Genomic DNA, 21,251 nt, shown 5'->3' with positions numbered 1-21,251 from the left:
CGAAAAGCCTGCACTGGGCCAGTGCTGTCGACTCCATGTCGCATACAGTGTTGTAGGACAGCGGTTCTCAACCTTTTCAGGCCGCGACCCCACCCAAAAGAATCATATTTGAACTGGGGACCACCCAAAATAATCATATTATAAATATTGTGAAAATAGCTATATCTACAAGCTGGTATCCGATAGTTTCATTGAGGCACTACATTGTTCTCTCTGGACTCATTCTTATATGAGTATTTACCTTGTTGTTTATTGACTAGAGCAGGGGTTCTTAAACTTTTTTCTTACCACAACCCCATATTATGAGGGATTTTTTGGGCGACCCCCCCCCGTCATTAAAAACGAGCTGGTTCAATGTGCACACATTTGTAATGTAAACTGGAGCATTTAGCCAAGAAATGTTGCTAGAACCACCAGAGTTTCTTGATCCACCTCTCGGATTTTATCTTTGGCCACCGACGGTGCCGTTTTTTTCTCCATCGCGGCAACTGTTGGGTAACCGGTCTGTTTGTGTCTTGTCTGTGAGAATTATCTCCCCAGCTCTGGATAAGAGCCTGTGTTCTAAATGTTTCCATAGTATTTGTGTGGTTCTTGTTGAGTTGTCCAGAGTTTCAGTTCATACCTGAGCCAGTCAGCTGAATGGTAGAGGGCTTTAGGGAGGAGGAGGGTAGCCTTATAGCGCACTGGACCCCGCCATTCAGGAAGTGGGGAGCGTGTGGAATGTGCTTCTGGCAGCGGTACTCCGCACGCACGCACACTCACACACATGCGCATACACACACACACGCAAGCACACACACACACGCATGCACGCGTGCGCACGCACTACCACCACCCTTGCACTGTACTGTAGGTTGGTTTTGGCTTTGGATCAAAGATGTTCCACTCTCTTTTCTTTCTTTCTTTTCTTTCAGTGTCTTGCTTTCTATCTTTCTTTCTTACCTGCTCTCTCAGTTTGAGTGCTTACGTTTTCGTTCTCTCATAACCTCTCTCACTCACTTTCTTTATCTCTATCTCTCTCTCTTTCCCTCTTTCCCTCTGTCTGTCTGTCTGTCTGTCTGTCTGTCTGTCTGTCTGTCTGTCTGTCTGTCTGTCTGCAGTGGTGGAAAGTAACTAAGTACATTTACTTAAGTACTGTACTTAAGTAAAATGTTGAGGTATTTGTACTTTACTTGAGTATTTCCAATTTCCAATACTTTTACTTCTACTCCACTACATCTCAGAGGCAAATATTGTACTTTTACTCCACTACATTTACTTGAAAACTTTAGTTACTAGTTACTTTTCAGATATAAATTATGATATAATGAAACATACATTAACCACTTTAAACCTATTTTATACCTAGGCTATTTGAAAATAGCAGATCTATAAGCCCACAACGCGTCGCATCGCGGCGCGTTGTGGGCTTGTAGATCTGCTATTTTCAAATATGTAGTACTTTTACTTTTGGTACTTTAAGTACATTTTGATGCCAATACTTGTGTACTTTTACTCAAGTACATTTTTAATTCAGGACTTTTACTTGTAACAGAGTATTTTTATATTGCAGTATTGGTACTTACTCTGTCTGTCTGTCTGTCTGTCTGTCTGTGTGTCTCTCTCTCTCTCTCTCTCTCTCTCTCTCTCTCTCTCTCTCTCTCTCTCTCTCTCTCTCTCTCTCTCTCTCTCTCTCTCTCTCTCTCTCTCTCTCTCTCTCTCTCTCTCTCTCTCTCTCTCTCTCTCTCTTGTGTGTGTGTGTGTGTGTGTGTGTGTGTGTGTGTGTGTGTGTGTGTGTGTGTGTGTGTGTGTGTGTGTGTGTGTGTGGTAATGTGCTGCTTGTCTCTCTATCTATAATGAGTGATATTGGTGTGTTAATGTGCTGACTCAGTGCATTCCTTCCCAGGGCTGATGGTGTTTGTTTTACCATTGGTCCAGACTCACTCAATAATTATTAATAATAATAATTAGACCTATTTGATCCCGTGAGGGAAATTCAGTTTTCAGCTTCACCCAGGTGATTGCTGACTCAGGTGGTCAAACTGAGCACAGGGGAGGGGTGCACTCGGGGGCACCTCAACACACTGCTGATTCCACCACCAATATACTGCAATGTAGAAATACTCTGGTACAAGTCCTTAAAGCGCCAAAAGTAAAAGTATTCGTTATGCAGAATGTCTCATTTCAAGTTTTCGAATGTATACACATCTCTTGAAAATAGCAGATGTACAAGCTCACAATGCGTCGCATCGCGACGCATTGTGAGCTTGTAGATCGGCTATTTTCAAACGGCCAAAATGGGTATGGCCCAAAATATAAGTGGTTAATGTACATTTTGTAATAATAATCAAAATCTACAAAGTAACTAAAGTTTTCAAATAATTGTAGTGGAGTAAAAGTATGGAGTAAAAGTACAATATTTGCTTGTGAGATGAAGTGGAGTAGAAGAACTGAAAATTGGAAATACTCCAGTAAAGTAAAAAATACCTCAACATTGTACTTAAGTACAGTACTGGAGTAAATGTACTTAGTTACTTTACACCCTGGGTTTAAGTGGTTAAATCACTGTCTAAAACGTAAACTACCGGTATGCTACCAAGCTATGGTCGAGCCTTTACACCCCTGCCCGACCACTTGGGTCTGCCGCCTCGGGGCGACTGGTTGCCTCGTCGCTCAGTGGTCCTTCTGGCACTTCCCACTGATGTCATGACAGCAGAGTCACTGCCCATCTTTCACCGCAGGCTGAAAACCCACCTCTTCAGGAAACACTACCCTGACCCTTCCTCTTTGCCTGGCCTACTTGTTGTCGTTGTCGACTACTTGTACGAGCTCTTGTTTTATTGGATCTTGTTTATTAGATACACTTATTTGTTTTAGCTCCTGCTCATTTGATTTTCCTATTTGTCTCATCTGTTTAAGAAAATAGGAAGCTGATATATTGCACTTCTACCTTAGCGCTAGGCAGTGGTGTAAAGTAACTAAGTACTGTACTCAAGTACAATTTTGAGGTACTTATACTTTACTGGAGTATTTCCAATTTCCAGTACTTCTACTCCAACATCTCACAGGCAAAATATTGTACTTTTACTCCACTACAATTATTTGAAAACTCTAGTTACTAGTTACTTTGCAGATCTAAATTATTACATTATTAAAAATACATTAACCACTTAAGCCATATTTTATACCTAGGCGAGCTTTGTAGATCTGCTATTTTTTAATTAATTTTAATACTTTTACTTTTGGTACTTTAAGTACATTTTTATACCAATATTTTTGTACTTTTACTCAAGTAAATGTTGAATTCCGGACTTTTACTTGTAACAGAGTACTTTTAAATTGCAGTATTGATACTTTTACTTAAGTAAAACAGTTGAGTACGCTTTCCACCACTGGCGCTAGGCATACTCTTACGGTGCGTTTTAACAGCGGGCGACTCTCGGGCGATGCCGGGCGACATCGTCCAAAAGATAAAGAAAATCCATCTTTCATCGCCCCCCCGCCCACTTCGCCCGATCGCCGGCTCTCATAGACTTTCTTTATCTTTTGGACGATGTCGCCCGCGATCGCCCGAGAGTCGCCCGCTGTTAAAACGCACCGTCAGTTGCTTGTTTTAGAAGAGAATGCACTTAACCCATTAAGACCTGGAACGCATCTGTGTCACTTTTAGATTTCTTTAGGCTATTCAAAAATAGCAGATATACAAGCTCATAGCGCGGCACCGAGTGCCGCGCTATGAGGTTGTAGATCTGCTATTTTTGAAAAATCTTTAAAAAAAAAAAACACACCCAGTGTGAAGTGGGCGGTGTGGTCACAGTGGTCATCACAGACCCATGACTCACTTAAAAAAAACATAAATGTGTTTTTTTAAGTGCATAGTCCTATTTCTTTGGCTGCGCACATGGACTAGTTGTGTTGCATCGTGACCTCTTGTATCTCATCTTTTCATGCTGCTCTCCTTTCATTTCCTTTTCTCTTCATGAAATGAAATATTTATGTAACCCAGCCTGGCCCTGCTTTGTCTCTACACACCTCCCTCCAAATCCCTTCTGTCTCTCTGTGTGTGTGTGTGTGTGTGCGTGTGCGTGTGCGTGTGCGTGTGCGTGTGCGTGTGCGCGTGCGCCTCTCTCTCTCTCTCTCTCTCTCTCTCTCTCTCTCTCTCTCTCTCTCTCTCTCTCTCTCTCTCTCTCTCTCTCTCTCTCTCTCTCTCTCTCTCTCTCTCTCTCTCTCTCTCTCTCTCTCTCTCTCTCTCTCTCTCTCTCTCTCTCTCTCTCTCTCTCTCTCTCTCTCTCTCAGCTAAGCAGTAATCTATTTGAAATAGTTCACATTTCTAGCCGTTCCGACTTACATAAGGGGCTTTAGACTGCTATAGGAGAGAGAGAGAGAGAGAGAGAGAGAGAGAGAAAGATGGCAACTGTCCCTTGAAATACGGAATCGTCCCTTATTTGGAAACTAAAAGACGTGTCCCTTGTTGAACTGATAAGGCACACACTTTTTTCTGTCTACGCCAAATGTATTAGCCAAAAATAGCAGATCTACAAGCTCACAACGCGTCACATTACACGACACGTTGTGAGCTTGTAGATCTGCTATTCCTGGCTAATGTTCTCCCCGGGATTGTGGTTGCCTGGGTTCAAGTGGGTTAATATAATAAAAACCGTATAATATATACAGTGAGATTGTATCTTTTTCTGGGCGTCCCTTATTTTTCTTAGAATTAAGCAGTGGTGGAAGTATCAATACTGCAATGTAGAAATACTCAGTTACAAGTAAAAGTCCGGAATTCAAAATGTGCTTTGAGTAAAAGTACAAAAGTATTGGTATCAAAATGTACTAAAAGTAGAAAGCACTCATTATGCAGAAGGTCCCATTTCACAAGTTTTCAAACGTATTAAATGTATAAAAATCTTTTGAAAATAGCTTGAGCCTGAGCTTGTAGATCGGCTCAAATGATGTACATATGGGTTAATGTATGTTTTGTAATAATAATCAAAATCTACAAAGTAAGTTGTAACTAAAGTTTTAAAATAAATGTAAAAGTTAAAAGTACAATATTTGGATCCGAGATGTAGTGGAGTAGAAGTAAAAGTATTGGAAATTGGAAATAGTCAAGTAAAGTACAAATACCTCAAAATTGTACTTAAGTACAGTACTTAAGTAAATGCACTTAGTTACTTTCCAACACTGGAATTAAGGGACGCCCTACTAGTTGGCAACCCTACCCAAAGGTAACGCGCTTTAACTCCACCGGAGGAATGTTGCTCTCAGCTCTCCGACTCTCTGCTTGTTACAGACATAAATAATTCACGTTGTGCTCATGAATACTGCAGAGGTTTTATACCGCTCCCTATCATTTATTCAGACGTCATACAAACTACGTAACCTTAACGTTTGAGTGCCTGGCACCGTGCCATGCTGGAGTGCTTTGGAGACTGTCTGTATGTTTAATGCTGTATGTATGGGTGTTCTGGTTTAAAGTTCAACCACAGTGTCCACGCTCAACTTTTCACCTACACTGAGTCCCGTTCGTTCTATCTATCTGTCTGTCTGTCTGTCTGTCTGTCTGTCTGTCTGTCTGTCTGTCTGTCTGTCTGTCTTCGGTTCTCTAGCCGCACCAAACTTGACACAAACAGGGGCCTGCCATAACAATACAGTCCCACCAGGGGGCCACGTCAGGGGCCACAGGCATAGCGTTGCTCCAATCCTCACCAAACTTGGCACAAACACTGTTCATGGGGTCTGCCACGAGGATAGTCGCACCAAAACAAACTAGGTTACACTCATATAGGCCACACCAGTTTACCTACCTCACATCTTTCACACATGTTGACCCTTTTGAAAGCCTCCCCGAGTGCCGCGCTATGAGCTTGTAGATCTGCTATATTTTTTGGGAAAATGTGTGCAAATCTTTGAATATATATTTTTAAAGCAAATATTTTTTACTCAAATCTTTGCTTCTGGGGATTCTACAAATTCTAGGTTTTTAACTAAAAAAGTGAACTGCCCTAGCTGACAGAGTGGGTACCCAAAAGCAGACACAGAGACAGGGAAGTGGTGGCAAAGAATTGTTGTCTTTAATTAATATATTTGTGGTGTGGGTGCTGTTATAGTGTGAGGCCAGGTGGAGGCAGGCTACTGTACAGCGGGAGCGGTTGAATCTGAAAACAAACAAACAAACAAAAAACGTATGTTGCTACTGTAAATATCAGTGGTTCGCAAACCTTCTCATGTCAAGGACCAAAATGATATGTATTGGGTATTTGTGTGTGTGTGTGTGTGTGTGTGTGTGTGTGTGTGTGTGTGTGTGTGTGTGTGTGTGTGTGTGTGTGTGTGTGTGTGTGTGTGTGTGTGTGTGTGTGTGTGTGTGTGTGTGTGTGTGTGTGTGTGTGCGTGTGTGTGTGTGTGTGCCACTGTAAAAGAGCGACAGTGCCTGGGTCAGCCCTTGTGTGTGTGTGTGTGTGTGTGTGTGTGTGTGTGTGTGTGTGTGTGTGTGTGTGTGTGTGTGTGTGTGTAAATACATGTTGGCGCTGGGTGGGTGGGTGGGCTGTAAAGTAGGACACACGCTGACGGACACGTGACCTCCATCTCCTGATAATAATGATTGTTTCACTGCTGCTGCTCTGTGGATGAGGACAGGGGATTAGACTGAGACCAGCTCACTACAACCATACACTACACCATGGATTAAATAAAGTACATGTACTCAAGTACTGCACTTAAGTACAATTGTGAGGTATTTTTTACTTTATCTGAGTATTTCAATTTTTGTTATGCTTTTAACTTCTACTCCACTACATCTCACAGACAAATATTGTACTTTGTTACTCCACTACAATTATTTAAAAACGTTAGTTGCTAGTGACTTTGTAGATTTGGATTATTATTGCAAAACATACATTAACCCATTGAGACCTGGAACGCATCAGTGTCACTTTAGATTATTCAAAAATAGCAGATATACAAGCTCGTAGCGCGGCACCGAGTGCCGCGCTACGAGCTTGTAGGCTCTGTTCTGTTGAAGGCTCTGTTCCATTCTGGTCAAACAGAGTCAGGGTGCTGATATTGTGCATGTTGGCTCACTGGAAACACTCTGTTACACCAGTGGGGCTACAGTTGGGGTCCAGGGACCGTCATGGGCTTCCAAATGTCTCCTTACGGGTGTGTAACTCTGAGAGTGTCCATTTGTACACTCTCAGAGTTATGGGGGTCGTGGAAACCACTGTGCTACACTAAATGGAACAGAGCCTTCATTAGTATCATTGGTAACACCTGTGAAGGAAATGATAATATGGCTGCTGTGCATAGAGCCTATTTATCCTAATATAAATCAAAATCATCGCAGCATATGAAGCACTTTATTTAGAAAAGGTTAATGACTTTGACAGGGGCCAGTTTGGAATTGCAGCCTCCTGTTTCTTTAGGGCAGTTTTGAAAGTGAGTAGGGTTTTACACTCCTTTACTCCTTTTGGTAGGGCATTCCACATTTTTGTCGCATAGCATGAGAACGAGTTCATTCCCTTGTTTGTGCCAAATCTGAGTTGAACATGATCAGTGGAGCTGCCTCTGGTGGTGTGATCGTGGACTTCATTTACATTTTTGAAGTAGTTTGACAGGTACATGGGTATCCCAATGTTGTGGTGTATCTTGTAGACCAGGCCCATTGTTACGTTGCTGTAACCCTGAGCCATCCATCCCTAGCAAAGTGAGCAGGGGTTAGATGGGTTGTATGATTGAGGCCAAGAAGTAGTCTTACTAGTTTGTTTTAGGATGTCAGGAGCCTTGTTTTTAAGGCCTTAGTGGTGTTGTCTGCTGTCCGGAACTCCAAAATGTTCATTTTTCAGGAAAATGAAAAAAGTGGAGTTAGGAGGTTTTGTTCATCATTGATAAGAACAGCTGAGGTCAAAAGGGGGTGGAGCCTGGAGTCAGCAAAACCAATATTTTTTAATGTTAAATATATATATATATTTTGTGTATGCCTCACCTCGTTCATGCAAGTTTACTCGTGCAAGTTTGAATATTTCAAATTCACATCGATGCGCAAATGATGTGTGTCTTTCTTGCTTGGTGTGAATTCACATCTACTCGCTTCTTTGCATTGAATATCTCTCTCTCTCTCTCTCTCTCTCTCTCTCTCCTCCACTGTATATAAAATAGCCCATGTATAAATTAAGGCTGAAGTGATTAATTTATGCTTCATGATTTAATACTTTATATCTGCAAAGTAACTAGTAACTAAAGTTTTCAAATAATTGTAGTGGAGTAAAAGTACAATATTTACACTCCTGTAAAGTACAGAAAAATACCTCAAAATTGTACTCAAATACAGTACTTGAGTAAATGTACTTAGTTACTGTACACCACTGCCGATCGGTAGACGCATCATATCTGGAGTCATGTGATAAAAAATGTTTCATCGTGAAACATTGTGATTTTGGTGACCCCGTGACCTTTCCTCTAGTCAAACATTGAAATGTTCAAACTGGACAGATTTGTATGTCTTACCGGCAGTGTTGCCAGATTCTGTGACAGAAACAAGCAGCTATTTGAAAATAGCAGACCTACAAGCTCACAACGTGTCGCGATGCGACACGTTTTGAGCTTGTAGATCGGCTATTTTCAAATTAAGTCTTGCGGGGAAATTATAATAAGCAGATCTGGCAACCCTGCTTACCGGCCGTCTGCATTCTGACAGTCGTCCGCATGTGTTACACACGAGGGCATGTCACAGCAATGGCAGTATGTGAGAGCTTGCGCATGAGTGCGAGCGTGTGCGTGAGAGCGTGCACGTGAGAGCGTGCATGCTGGACTGTGACTTGTCTCCGTTCAGTCCAGCAGAAATAATGTCTGCTGGCTGGAATTCCTTATGGTCACTCTATTGTTCTGTCTGTTATGATTATACACACACACACACACACACACACACACACACACACACACACACACACACACACACACACACACACACACACACACACACACACACACACACACACACACACGCGCGCGCACGCACACACACACACACACACAAATTTCACGCTTGCAGGAGCACTTACTTTCACACACTTCATTGGCTACTACACACACGTTGTCATAGCACACTCTGCTAGTTCAAACCAGCTTTAACGGACAAGTTACACACACACACACACACACACACACACACACACACACACACACACACACACACACACACACGCACACGCACACAAACACACACATATACACCGTGCTTGTCTAAACACGGTCTGTGTTGAAGGTGTGCGTTCAGTTGTGTTAGAAACTGCTTAATCCTCCTCCATTGTTATGTTTAATCCGCAGAGTCTGAAGTCTGATGAAGACCCCGCCACTCACACACATTACCAACCTCAAGGTAGGTCTTATAATAATATACGTATTTAGGATTATTATTATGTTGTTGAAGTTTGAAGCGATTTCTCCTTTTAACCACTGACCTCGTTAAGACCGGGGACGCGTCTGTGTCATTTTAAGATTTCTTTGAGCTATTCAAAAATAGCAGATCTGCTATTTTTTGTAAATATATTTATTTAATATTTGTAAATATTTTTGCAAATCTTTGAATGTGATTTTTTTAAAGCGGACATTTGTAAACTATGTTGTTCCAGTGACCCCCAGAAGCAAAGATTTGAGTTACAAATGTTCGCTTTGAAAAATGTATATATTCAACGATTTGCACAAATGTTCAAGATTTTTCAAAAATAGCAGATCTACAAGCTTGTAGCGCGGCACTCGGTGCCGCGCTACGAGCTTGTAGATCTGCTATTTTTGAATAGCCCAAAGTATAAAATAATGGTTATAGCTCAAATCTAAAATGACACAGATACGTACCCGGATTGAATGGGATAACCACTTGAACCCCAGCATTCATATTCTAAATAAAAGTATCAATACCGCAATATAGAAACACTTCTGTTACAAGTAAAACTTGAGTAAAAGTACAAATGTATTGGTATCAAAATGTACTTAAAGTACCAAAAGTAGAAAGTAAGAATGTCCCGTTTCACAAGTTATCATATGTCTAAAATGTATAAGAAATCTTTTGAAAATAGCAGATCTACAAGCTCACATCGGCTATTTTCAAACAGTCAAAATTTAAATAGGGCTGAAGTGGTTAATGTATGTTTTGAAATAATAATACAAATCTACAAAGTAACTAGTAACTTAAGTTTTCAAATACTTGTAGTGGAGTCAAAGTATTGACAATTGGAAATACTCCAGTAAAGTAAAAAATACCTCAAAATTGTACTTAAGTACAGTACTTAACACTGAGTAAATGCACTTGACACCACTGCAAAGCGCTCCTCCGCTCATAAAACTTGGGAATCGAACACGGGACTCGCTGTCAGGCTACACGGCTAACGACACCCCCACCCGGATTTATTTAACAGTTCACAGTACCCATGAAACATGGGGCATATGTGGGTACAGCCATCTCCATATTTGGGCATATCCTTATTTGGGCAAGACGCGACATAGAAACTCTGTATTTGGCCGCGGCGTGTACAACATGGTACATTGATGACATAACCCAAGAGAAGGTGGGAGACTACTACTAAAGGACCACAGTGCAATGAAACACACTTTCCAACTATCTTGAGTTTTTTGAGTTTTTTGGCAGATGAAGGGTTCCATAGAGGATATGGTCACGTACATGCATGTTCTGTCAGTAAAGACTTCAGTCGATCAATCACTCCATACTTAGAATCATTATTAGAATCGGACTCGAAATCGCAGGTTTGCAGGTGTAAAGAAGTGGGCGGGATCCTTTTTCCTCCATCATTCGTAGTTTTACGGGGAGAAGAGGGGCGACGGGGCAGAGAAAGGAAGAGCGAAAAGAGAAGGAAAAAAATCACACCCAGTGTGAAGAGAGTGGTGCCTTTGAATTAGTGTAAGTGGTTGCATCCTTGTGTTGCAATCAGCTGCAGCTGTTGAGGCCGTGCTCAAACAGACGGACGAACGGACCCACACACGCGGTCAAGTGTAGGAGTGGCTGGCACCACTCAAAAACATAGGAACGAAAAAGGAAGCCGGAAGTGTGACATAACCGTTCCATCTGCGTTCGCCAACCGAGAAGAAAAAAAACGCCAAATCACACCCCCCGAGAAAAGAGAACGAACACAGGCGCTCATGACGAACATCGGCCTCTTTTTCGTCTTCACCGTGCTGGGCATAGGCAGCGTCATGATCAGTCTGGCCCGAAGAGGCAGCGACAACAACAAGGAACCTCCGAGGAAGAGGCTGTCCGTCCGCCTGTACCAGACCGGGGACGGCGGGCGGGGCGCGGACGAGGACTGCTGCGCCATCTGCCTGCAGGACTACGAGGACGGCGAGCGCCTCAGCGTGCTGCCGTGCTCCCACGCCTACCACACCGAGTGCGTGGAGAGGTACTGGAAGACCACCACCAACAAAAAGATATGTCCCATGTGCAGGAGGAAGGTGGCGGAGGCATGAAACGGCGTTGCCAGATTCTGGGAGAGAAACAAGCAACCGGGTCTAGGAAAACAAGCCCAAAAGAAGCGACTATGGGCCCACATGAGCACTTTGAACATATGCATCAGCTATTTTCAAATAGCAGATTTGCAAGCTCACAACGCGTCGCGATGTGAGCTTGTAGATCGGCTATTTGAAAATAAAATCTTGGGGGAAATTTATAATAAGCATACCTGGCAACACTGGGCGTAAACCAAGGCAAAAGACAATGCCATCTCCGGTATCTGTGTGAAGTGGGCGGATGTCTTTTTTAGGAGACAGGAAGCAGGTTGGAGTCTATTCATTCCAATGGAAGAGTGAACGTGAACACAGCTTCTGAACGATCCCTTAGCTCCATGGTCACTGAACTAAATATTGGACCCGATCGTCACACACATTATTCACAAGATTTTCATACTAAAAAGTTATCGACCTCTCTTTGTCCCAGCAACACGCTCTCACGGGATCTAGTACCAGTAAACACAGAGATTTTCCGACAGACGCCGGCGCATTTGTAGGATTTGTGTACCATTTCGCCTCTAGTGGCTCCAATTGGTATGGTCCGTCTTCATAAATTAGCCATCTTTGGCGTAAAGGTAGCTTGCACACTACACTCGAACAACCAACGTCATTTGGGTTCGGCGGGGGCTCCGCGAACCGAAGAAACCCGGTGAACAGACAAATATAAGTTCAAGGAGGGGGGGTTCCAGGGGGTCCCCTGCTAAATGTGTTAATATAGCATCACGATAATTTTAACCACTTTAACCTTTTATACTAAGCTCACGCTATGAGCTTGTAGATCTGCTATTTTTGAAAAATCGGGAGAATTTGCACAAACCTTTTGAATATATATTTTTTAAAGCGAACATTTGTAACTACAATCTTTGCTTCTGAGGGGTCCCTGGAACAAAATATTTTGAATATTTCCACGGCCAAATACATATCATTTTGGGGGTCCTTGACATGAAAAGATTTGAGAACCACTGATTTTAGAGAGATATTTCAGAGGTGTTTGTACCTCCTGAAAGTTGGTTCGTGTCTCATCCAAACTATATACTATACCGCTGTCTTTCACTGGCTTCACTGCTGGCTGAATGAATGAGGAAACAATGCGGAACGTCTGACATCTGACCAATAGGCTCTATGCACAGCAGCCATATTATCACTTCCTTCACAGGTGTTACCAATGATACTAATGAAGGCTCTGTTCCATTTAGTGTAGCACAGTGGTTTCCACGACCCCCATAACTCTGAGAGTGTAGAAATGGAACCAAATGGACCCTTACGGGTCCATTTGGTTCCATTTGTACACTCTCAGAGTTACACACCCGTAAAGGGCCATTTGGAAGCCCATGAGGGTCCCTGGACCCCAACTGTAGACCCACTGGTGTAACAGAGTGTTTCCAGCAGTGAGCCAACATGCACAACATCAGCACCGAGCACCCTGACTCTGTTTGACCAGAATGGAACAGAGCCTTCATTAGTATCATTGGTAACACCTGTGCATTTCTTCATAATATGGCTGCTGTGAATAGAGCCTATCACAGTAACCGAACACCCCGAAAGAGTTCTGATTCCAGATTCCACCCACCTGAACCTCTGAACGACGTTATGTTGTAGTCTACTCTAGACCAGTGGTTTTCAACCTTTTTCGTGTCAAGGACCCCCAAATTGACAAATATTAGCCCAGGGACCCCCATTTGAAAAGATATGCCAGGAACTCAACCATTTTGATTTCTTGAGGGTCCCAATCTACACTGTATCACCATCATCAGTGTTCATTTAACTCTGAGAGTTACAGACATATAAGGGTCAATTTGGTTGCTAACTATTAATTTGGCTGGGGACCCCCTGGAACCCCCTCAAGGACCACTGGTGGTTCCCGGACCACTGGTTGAAAACCCCTGCTCTAGACCAGTGGTTTCAACCCTTTTCATGCCAAGGACCCCTAAATTGATGTACGATTGGCCACGGAACCCCTATCTGAAAATGTTTTGTAGCCAGGGACCCCCAGAAGAAAAGATTCTTCGAACACTTTCAAGATTTTTCGAAAATGTAAAAAAAATAGCAGATATACAAGCTCACGTGCCGCGCTGTGAGCTTGTATATCAGCTATTTTTGCATAGCCAACGTATACAATATTGATAAAGGGGTGAAGATGGTTTAGCGCCTTTTTGCTGGGGACCCCCTGGAACCCCCTCAAGGACCACTTGGACCAGCATAGATTGGGGTCCCAGAGATAGTGTGTGTGTGTGTGTGTGTGTGTGTGTGTGCACACTTTTGGCTACTACAGATTTTGTGAAAAGCTCACACCAATCGGTGCACATGTGTCATGTGATAAAAACGTATCATTCATATTGTTCATATTCCATTCCGATTGGCTATGATTGCCCTCCAAAGTGTGTGGGAGGGGCCTATTTTCAGGAACGCTGCATCTGATTTACTCCAAATTTGAGTCATAGATTGAGGGGCTTTGATCTCGGTTAGAGCCATAGAGATTTTTTTTTACTCGACTTAATTAGGTACAAATGGTCGCATGAGTCATATGACAATGACCATCCAACAGGGTTTTCATATCACATACCGTTTTCCTGTAATTGGCTTTAACGATCTAGTGAAATGAAAAATATGTTTTTCCACAATGTTTGAGCATATCTGTGGTCATCATATGGACATACCTACTGTAACAATAGATGACAAAATAATTGAAACAAAACCATTTTTGTGTATTCTTAAATCAAGTCCCTAAAAAGCCAATCTTAATTACTTCCTGTAAACAAAAATGTGCTGCATGATGACATAGATACACTTTCATGAATATAAATGAATCTTGATTTCGTTCACCTGTGTGATGATTCCCATAGCTCACGCTCCTCCAAACACAGCTGATTTTAATTATAGAACTACTCTGTTTTGAATCTCAATCAAGATGACGTCCAGACGGTGTATTACTCATTATAAACTTAGCCAGCACACCAAAATATGTATCTGAAAACATTTTAGGTTAGAAACAAGCAACTTGGTAACAACCATTCTGCACAGTGGCCATCTCTCTCTCCCTTGCCCTTTTCTGCTGCTTTATTCAATATCTCGTCACTTCCGCCCAATAGGCTCTATGCACAGCAGCCATATTGTAAGACATTCACAGGTGTTACCAATGATACTAATGAAGGCTCTGTTCCATTCTGGTCAGATGGAGTCAGGGTGCTGATATTGTGCATGTTGGCTCACTGGAAACACTCCCAAATGGCACTTTACGGGTGTGTAACTCTGAGAGTGTACACTCTCAGAGTTATGGGGGTCGTGGAAAACTGAAATTCAAAAATCTGAGAACTACTGTGCTACACTAAATGGAACAGAGCCTTCATTAGTATCACTGGTAACACCTGTGAAGGAAGCGATAATATGGCTGCTGTGCATAGAGCCAATAGGCTGCAGGTGTAATGCATGTAATCAGTGTCTAGGCAGATTTTGCAAGAATAACAAGCGGCCAGGTCTATGAAAACAAGCCCAAAAGAAGCAACTACGCTAATTTTTACCACGTTACATTGGCTGTTTGAAACTAGCAGATCTACAAGATCACAACATCACATGGCGCCACATTGTAGATTATTTTTAATATTTTTGAAACATTTTAACAACGCAAATCTTGTATGGGGGTCCCTCGCACAAAATATTTTCAGATGGGGGTCTGTGGACAAATACATACTAATCTGGGGGTCCTTGACATGAAGAAAATGTGGGGACCACTGGTTTAAACAACATTATGAAGCAAGCCCAAATAAACCACTACACTTTAGAAACAAGCCCATAGTCTAAAAACAAGCCCAGGGTCGCTTATTATAAGCAGACATGGCAACACTGGTAAAAAGGAAACCCCTATATATGGGGCTCCCCCCTCCTACCTTTCTAATGGCTGTACGGCGGAGGTCACAAACGTAACAGCCGGACTTGTGAGGCGCACCGTTGCTCCGATCCGCACCAAACACCAGGGGTCTGGCATCACAATAGTCACACCAGGGGCCACACGCGGCCCCCAGGGGCCTGGTCGGGGTCTCCCCGGGGGTCACAGGCTTCGAGCTATGACAAACTAACTAGGCAGGCACCAAGGGGATAGCATCCGGCTTGTAAATTGAGGCTCTATAGGAAGTGTGACAGTGAATGGCCTGTAGTCTCGATTCCTCAATGTTGCCTCCGGTTCCTCCGGTTCCAGATTCCCAACCCTATATACAGAGGTCTTCAACGTTTTAGGCCAAGGACCCCTTGGCTGAGAGAGAGAGAAAGCAGGGACCCCCATTATATATTGTATAAAGTTTCCTTTTAGATTTCATAGGCAGCTTCATAGACTCACAGCACTATCATGTTGGATTCATGTTAATGTGTATTTCCAGACTTTTTAACCATGCTCTTAAACAATACTTAGTAAACCTGACCTTTCACTCTGTACTTTCTGTACTTTCACTCTTTTTTGCCCCTATGCCAAACCACTTTGCCAAAAATAGCAGATCTACAAGCGCACACCGCCTCGCAGCGCGAGGCGTTGTGTGCTTGTAGATCTGCTATTTTTCGCTAAAGTTCTCCTCAGAATAGGGATGCTTGGTTGAAGGGGTTAATGTGAAAATCACACAAAGATTTGGCGGACCCCCTGTAGTAACTCTGAGGACCCCCTAGGGGTCCCGGACCCCCTGTTGAAGACCCCTGCTATATATATATATATATATATATCATGAACGCATATATGACCTTCCATCGTGTCTCTCCTCTATACTGACAGGTCAACAGAACAGCTCCTCTCCGCTCCTCTCTCCTGCTCCCGCTCCTCCTCAGCAGGAGGTGACGGCGGAGCAGCTGAAGGAGGCGTGGGAGGAGATGGGAGGAGGAGACGAGGACGGAGGTCTGGACAGGGAGGGCCTGGCCCTGGTCTGCCAACACCTGGGACTGCAACACCTCAATACACAGGTATGTCTGTCACAATCATTATATAATCGTCTAATCGCAATTATTTGAGATAATCTTAATTAGTTTTGCATGATCGTCATAATCGTTTCCATGTTGAAAGATTTTCATACATTTTCAAATATAAAAAAACAGAAATAGCAGATCTACAAGCTTTTCGTGACGCATTTTAAGCTTGTAGATCAGATATTTCTGCTATGCGCTTGTATATCTGCTATTTTTGAGAAATCATGAACATTTGGGCAGATCTTTGAATGTATATATATTTTTTAAAGCGAACATTTTTAACTCAGATCTTTGCTTCTGGGGGGTCCCTGGAACTACATATTTTGAGATGAGGGTCCGCGGCCAAATACATATGATTTTGGGCGTCCTTGACATGAAACAGTTTGAGCACCACTGATTATAGCAACGTAAGTTAACTTTTTTCAAAAAAGTGTCAGGATTTAGGACATTTGTAGAATCCCCCAGAAGCAAAGATTTGAGTTACACATGTTCGCTTTAAAAAATATATATATATTAAAATGTATTTTTCTAAAAAATAGCAGATCTTCAAGCTCGAGTGCTGCGCTATGAGCTGCTATTTTCTGGAAAATCTTGAACATTTCTGCAAATCTTGAATATTATATTTACAAATGTTTTCTAACAGTTTTTTGAAAAAACTTGCTATGTCAGTGGTGCTCCAACTTTTCCATGTCAAGGACATGGAAAAGTGATTGGAGAGAGAGAGAGAGAGAGAGAGAGAGAGAGAGAGAGAGAGAGAGAGAGAGAGAGAGAGAGAGAGAGAGAGAGAGAGAGAGAGAGAGAGAGAGAGAGAGAGAGAGAGAGAGAGAGAGAGAGAGAGAGAGAGAGAGAGAGAGAGAGAGAGAGAGAGAGAGAGAGAGAGAGAGAGAGAGAGAGAGAGAGATTCATTGTGAGCTTGTAGATCTGCTATTTTCAAAAGATTTTTATACATTTGAGACATATGATAACTTGGGAAACAGGACATTGGGAAATAGGTCATTCTGCGTAATGAGTACTACTAATTTTTGTACTTTAATTAAAAAATGTTACCAATACTTTTGCACTTTTACTGAAGTAAATTTTGAATTCCGGACTTTTACTTTCTAATCTCTACATTGCAGTATTGATACTTTTACTTAAGTACAAAATGTGAGTACTTTTTCCATCACTGTTCAGGGTGTGTGTATATGTTGTGTCACACACTGCGTTGTGTCTATGTAGGACGTGGACATGCTGTTCAGACAGTTGTCACAGGGGGGCGCCACCGCCGCAGGCGGCAGGGTCACCCTGGCCCAGTTCCACAAGGTGTTCTGGGGGGCGGAGCACCTCAGCTCCGCCCCCGTGTGCTCCTCCACGCCCACGCGACCCTCTGACCTCAGGGCTTTACACAAGGTCAGTGACGCACGCACACACACACACACACACACACACACACACACACACGCTAAAGCCCTGCACGGGCCGAATATGTACCACGGGCCCGGGCCCGTGGCCCGTAGGTGGCGCAATTTTACAGCCCGAGCCCGTCCGAAGCCAGAGACCTCTTTATTTATTCATTATTAATAGGCTCTATGCACAGCAGCCATATTATCACTTCCTTCACAGGTGTTACCAATGATACTAATGAAGGCTCTGTGGAACCAAATGGAACCAAATGGACCCTTACGGGTCCATTTGGTTCCATTTGGTTTCCCGGTCTTAATGGGTTAAACCAGTGGTTCTCAAACTTTTTTCGTGCCAAGGACCCTCAAATAGACACTTATTAGCCCGCGGACCCCCATTTGAAAAGATAAGCCAGGGACCCCCATAAGAGAAGATTTTTAGGGCTCTCTAGCAGTGATTTTCAACCATTTTAATTTCAAGGACCCCCAGTTTGACATGCATTAGGGCTACGGACCCCCATTTAATGGCATGTATGTCTCTGGGACCCCAATTCATATTGTAAAATCAATGTTCATTTAACTCTGAGAGTGTACAAATGGAACCAAATGGACCCTAACGGGTCCATTTGGTTCCATTTGTACCAGAGTGAAATTTCTGCGCAAAATGTTCGGTGAGCCCGAGTCGGGCCTGCAGGGCTCTAACACACGCACGCACACGCGCACACACACACACACACACACACACACACACACACACACACACACACACACACACACACACACACACAGTTTAACAATTTATTTATGTCCACACACAGGGAAAGCATACAGGGACACAAATATTTCAGGTGCAGTAAATGTTACATTCACAAACTCATCGAAACGTCCTTGTGATACAACACGCATGTCACTCAGCACTCCCAAGTAGCGGCGGCTCCGCCACATATGGCAGCAGAGACAGCACAACACTTTGCCAGCCCTTCTGCCTCGTCTTTGGGCATCCCAAGTTGTTGAAACCCTGGCTGGATCACCAGAGGAAACAAAGTTCTTAGTCTGGTGTTAGGTCAGGTAGCGTCGGTTGTTGGTAGAGTCCACCGGTGAGAAGTGCCTTCTTGTATACGAGCCACATAGTCCACAGAAGTTGCAAATGCATCCACTGCACCTAGTACATTGACGATGGTAGTTACAACGCGCACACACATGCACACACACTCACACACACACACACACACACACACACACACACACACACACACACACACACACACACACACACACACACACACACACACACACACACACACACACACACACACACACTCACCACACATACACACACGCACACGCACACACGCACACACACTCACCCCACACACACACACACACACACACACACACACACACACGCACACACGCACACACTCACCACACACACTCACACACACACTCACACTCACACTCACACGCACAACTCACACTCAAAATGTACAAATAAATCACAGGTTGCCGGTTTTGTTCGTCTTTTTTATGGCAAAGGCCGAACCATTTCCTCCAGACATCCTGACCAGTTATAAAAGCCACAGCAATTTATTATTATCAATGCAAATCAGACACATTTCAAATCGTCTGCGCCTCTCTGCAGCTGCTCTCTCTCTCTCTCTCTCTCTCTCTCTCTCTCTCTCTCTCTCTCTCTCTCTCTCTCTCTCTCTCTCTCTCTCTCTCTCTCTGGCTTTTCAAATAGCAGATCTACAAGCTTTTTGAAAAATCGTGAAAATGTGTGCAAATCCTAACAGTTTTCTGAAGAACTTATGTTGCTATATCAGTGGTTCTCAAACTTTTCCACGTCAACGACCACCCAAAATGATATGTATTTGGCCGCGGACCCCCATCTCAAAATATGTTGTTCCAGGGACCCCCAGAAGCACAGATAGCAAAAAAAAAATAGCAGATCTACAAGCTCATAGTGCTATGAGCTTGTATATATCTGCTATTTCTGAATAGCCAAAGAAATCTTAAAATGCCACAGATGCGTTCCCGGTCTTAATGGGTTAAACCAGTGGTTCTCAAACTTTTTTCGTGACAAGGACCCTCAAATAGACACTTATTAGCCCGCGGACCCTCATTTGAAAAGATAAGCCAGGGACCCCCATAAGAGAAGATTTTTAGGGCTCTAGCAGTGATTTTCAACCATTTTAATTTCAAGGACCCCCAGTTTGACATGCATTAGGGCTACGGACCCCCATTTAATGGCATGTATGTCTCTGGGACCCCAATTCATATTGTAAAATCAATGTTCATTTAACTCGGAGTTCATTTAACTCTGAGATGGAACCAAATGGACACCCATAAGGGTCTCTCTCTCTCTCTCTCTCTCTCTCTCTCTCTCTCTCTCTCTGTCTCTGTCTCTGTCTCTGTCTCTGTCTCTCTCTCTCTCTCTCTCTCTCTCTCTCTCTCTCTCTCTCTCTCTCTCTCTCTCTCTCTCTCTCTCTCTCTCTCTCTCTCTCTCTCTCTCTCTCTCTCTCTCTCTCTCTCTCTCTCTCTCTCTCTCTCTCTCTCTCTCCTGTGCACACACTCGCTCCCATCAGTATGGACCCATCAGTTAAGCCCAGAGAGACACGAGAGACACTTTAACAGTGTGGGCCCGCTGCCACAGAAACCCAGCCCAGAGGATGTGCTGTGGTCCATGTGGTCAGCATTCTGACCTTTTAGGACGACCATTTGGTCCACCGGGTGGTTTGTGGAGCATGCTCTTTTGGCTTGAAGGTTCGGTTCAAAACCCCCTAACACTATAAACAATAAATACACAATGATTACCGTAAATGGAGGGGGTGGGGTTAAATAAAGTGGCGGGGAAGGGGGGGGGGGGGGGGGGTGCTTTATTGAGAATATTTCTGTCACTTTGGCAAAACAGGAATAGGCTATAACACAAGAAAACATCTTAAAGGGATCACCTCCCAAAAATGTTTTTCTATCGATTAGTCACCCCATGGAGACTTGAGTTTGTGGATATTTTTTTGTTTTTGTCGCATTCTTAAGCTAATCATTTGACGACCAGCGGTTCCGGTAGGAGACGCAAAGGAGACTCTTTGTAAAATATCCATGAATTCAAGTCTCCATGGGGTGACTAATCAATAGGAAAGAAGTCATTTAATGGGTGAACTATCCCTTTAAAGAGCTGGTGCCATGTTTTTGCACTTTTTCTGTTTTTCATGTGTCTATGAGGTTGATAGAACTTCATTAAGCCCCCTGGTGGTGTTTTTATGGTGTTTTATGTCTTCGCTGACTATTTGGAGTTTCTTCCTGGAGGCTGAAACCTTGAGAGTCAAATGTGCCAATCCAAAAACAGCGACATACTGACGTAACAAAGTCATACCCACCCACCGCACCTCCCCTCATTATCATTGTCATTTATACTACAACCTTTTGTGGGCGGAGCTGCCT

At 43.3% G+C, this 21,251-nt stretch overlaps 1 protein-coding gene across 2 annotated transcripts in view; it reads left to right on the top strand.

The window, feature by feature from the left end:
* ninl (ninein-like) overlaps positions 1-21,251 on the top strand; it is a 115,814-nt gene that overhangs the window by 25,216 nt on the left and 69,347 nt on the right. For both annotated transcript variants that reach the window (XR_014602101.1, XM_084076483.1), the window contains exons 5-7: positions 9,301-9,352; positions 16,244-16,428; positions 17,650-17,820. Coding sequence is in view for 1 of the 2 variants with exons in the window: in XM_084076483.1 (XP_083932609.1) it covers positions 9,301-9,352; positions 16,244-16,428; positions 17,650-17,820 (408 nt within the window). In the remaining variant the exon portion in view is untranslated. The remainder of the gene's footprint in view (positions 1-9,300; positions 9,353-16,243; positions 16,429-17,649; positions 17,821-21,251) is intronic.

The sequence above is a fragment of the Gymnoscopelus microlampas genome, assembly GCF_963454915.1.
Source record: "Gymnoscopelus microlampas genome assembly, chromosome: 13".
Lineage (NCBI taxonomy): Eukaryota > Metazoa > Chordata > Actinopteri > Myctophiformes > Myctophidae > Gymnoscopelus > Gymnoscopelus microlampas.
Note: the sequence above shows the minus strand (reverse complement) of the source record. Positions and strands in the feature narration are given on the sequence as shown.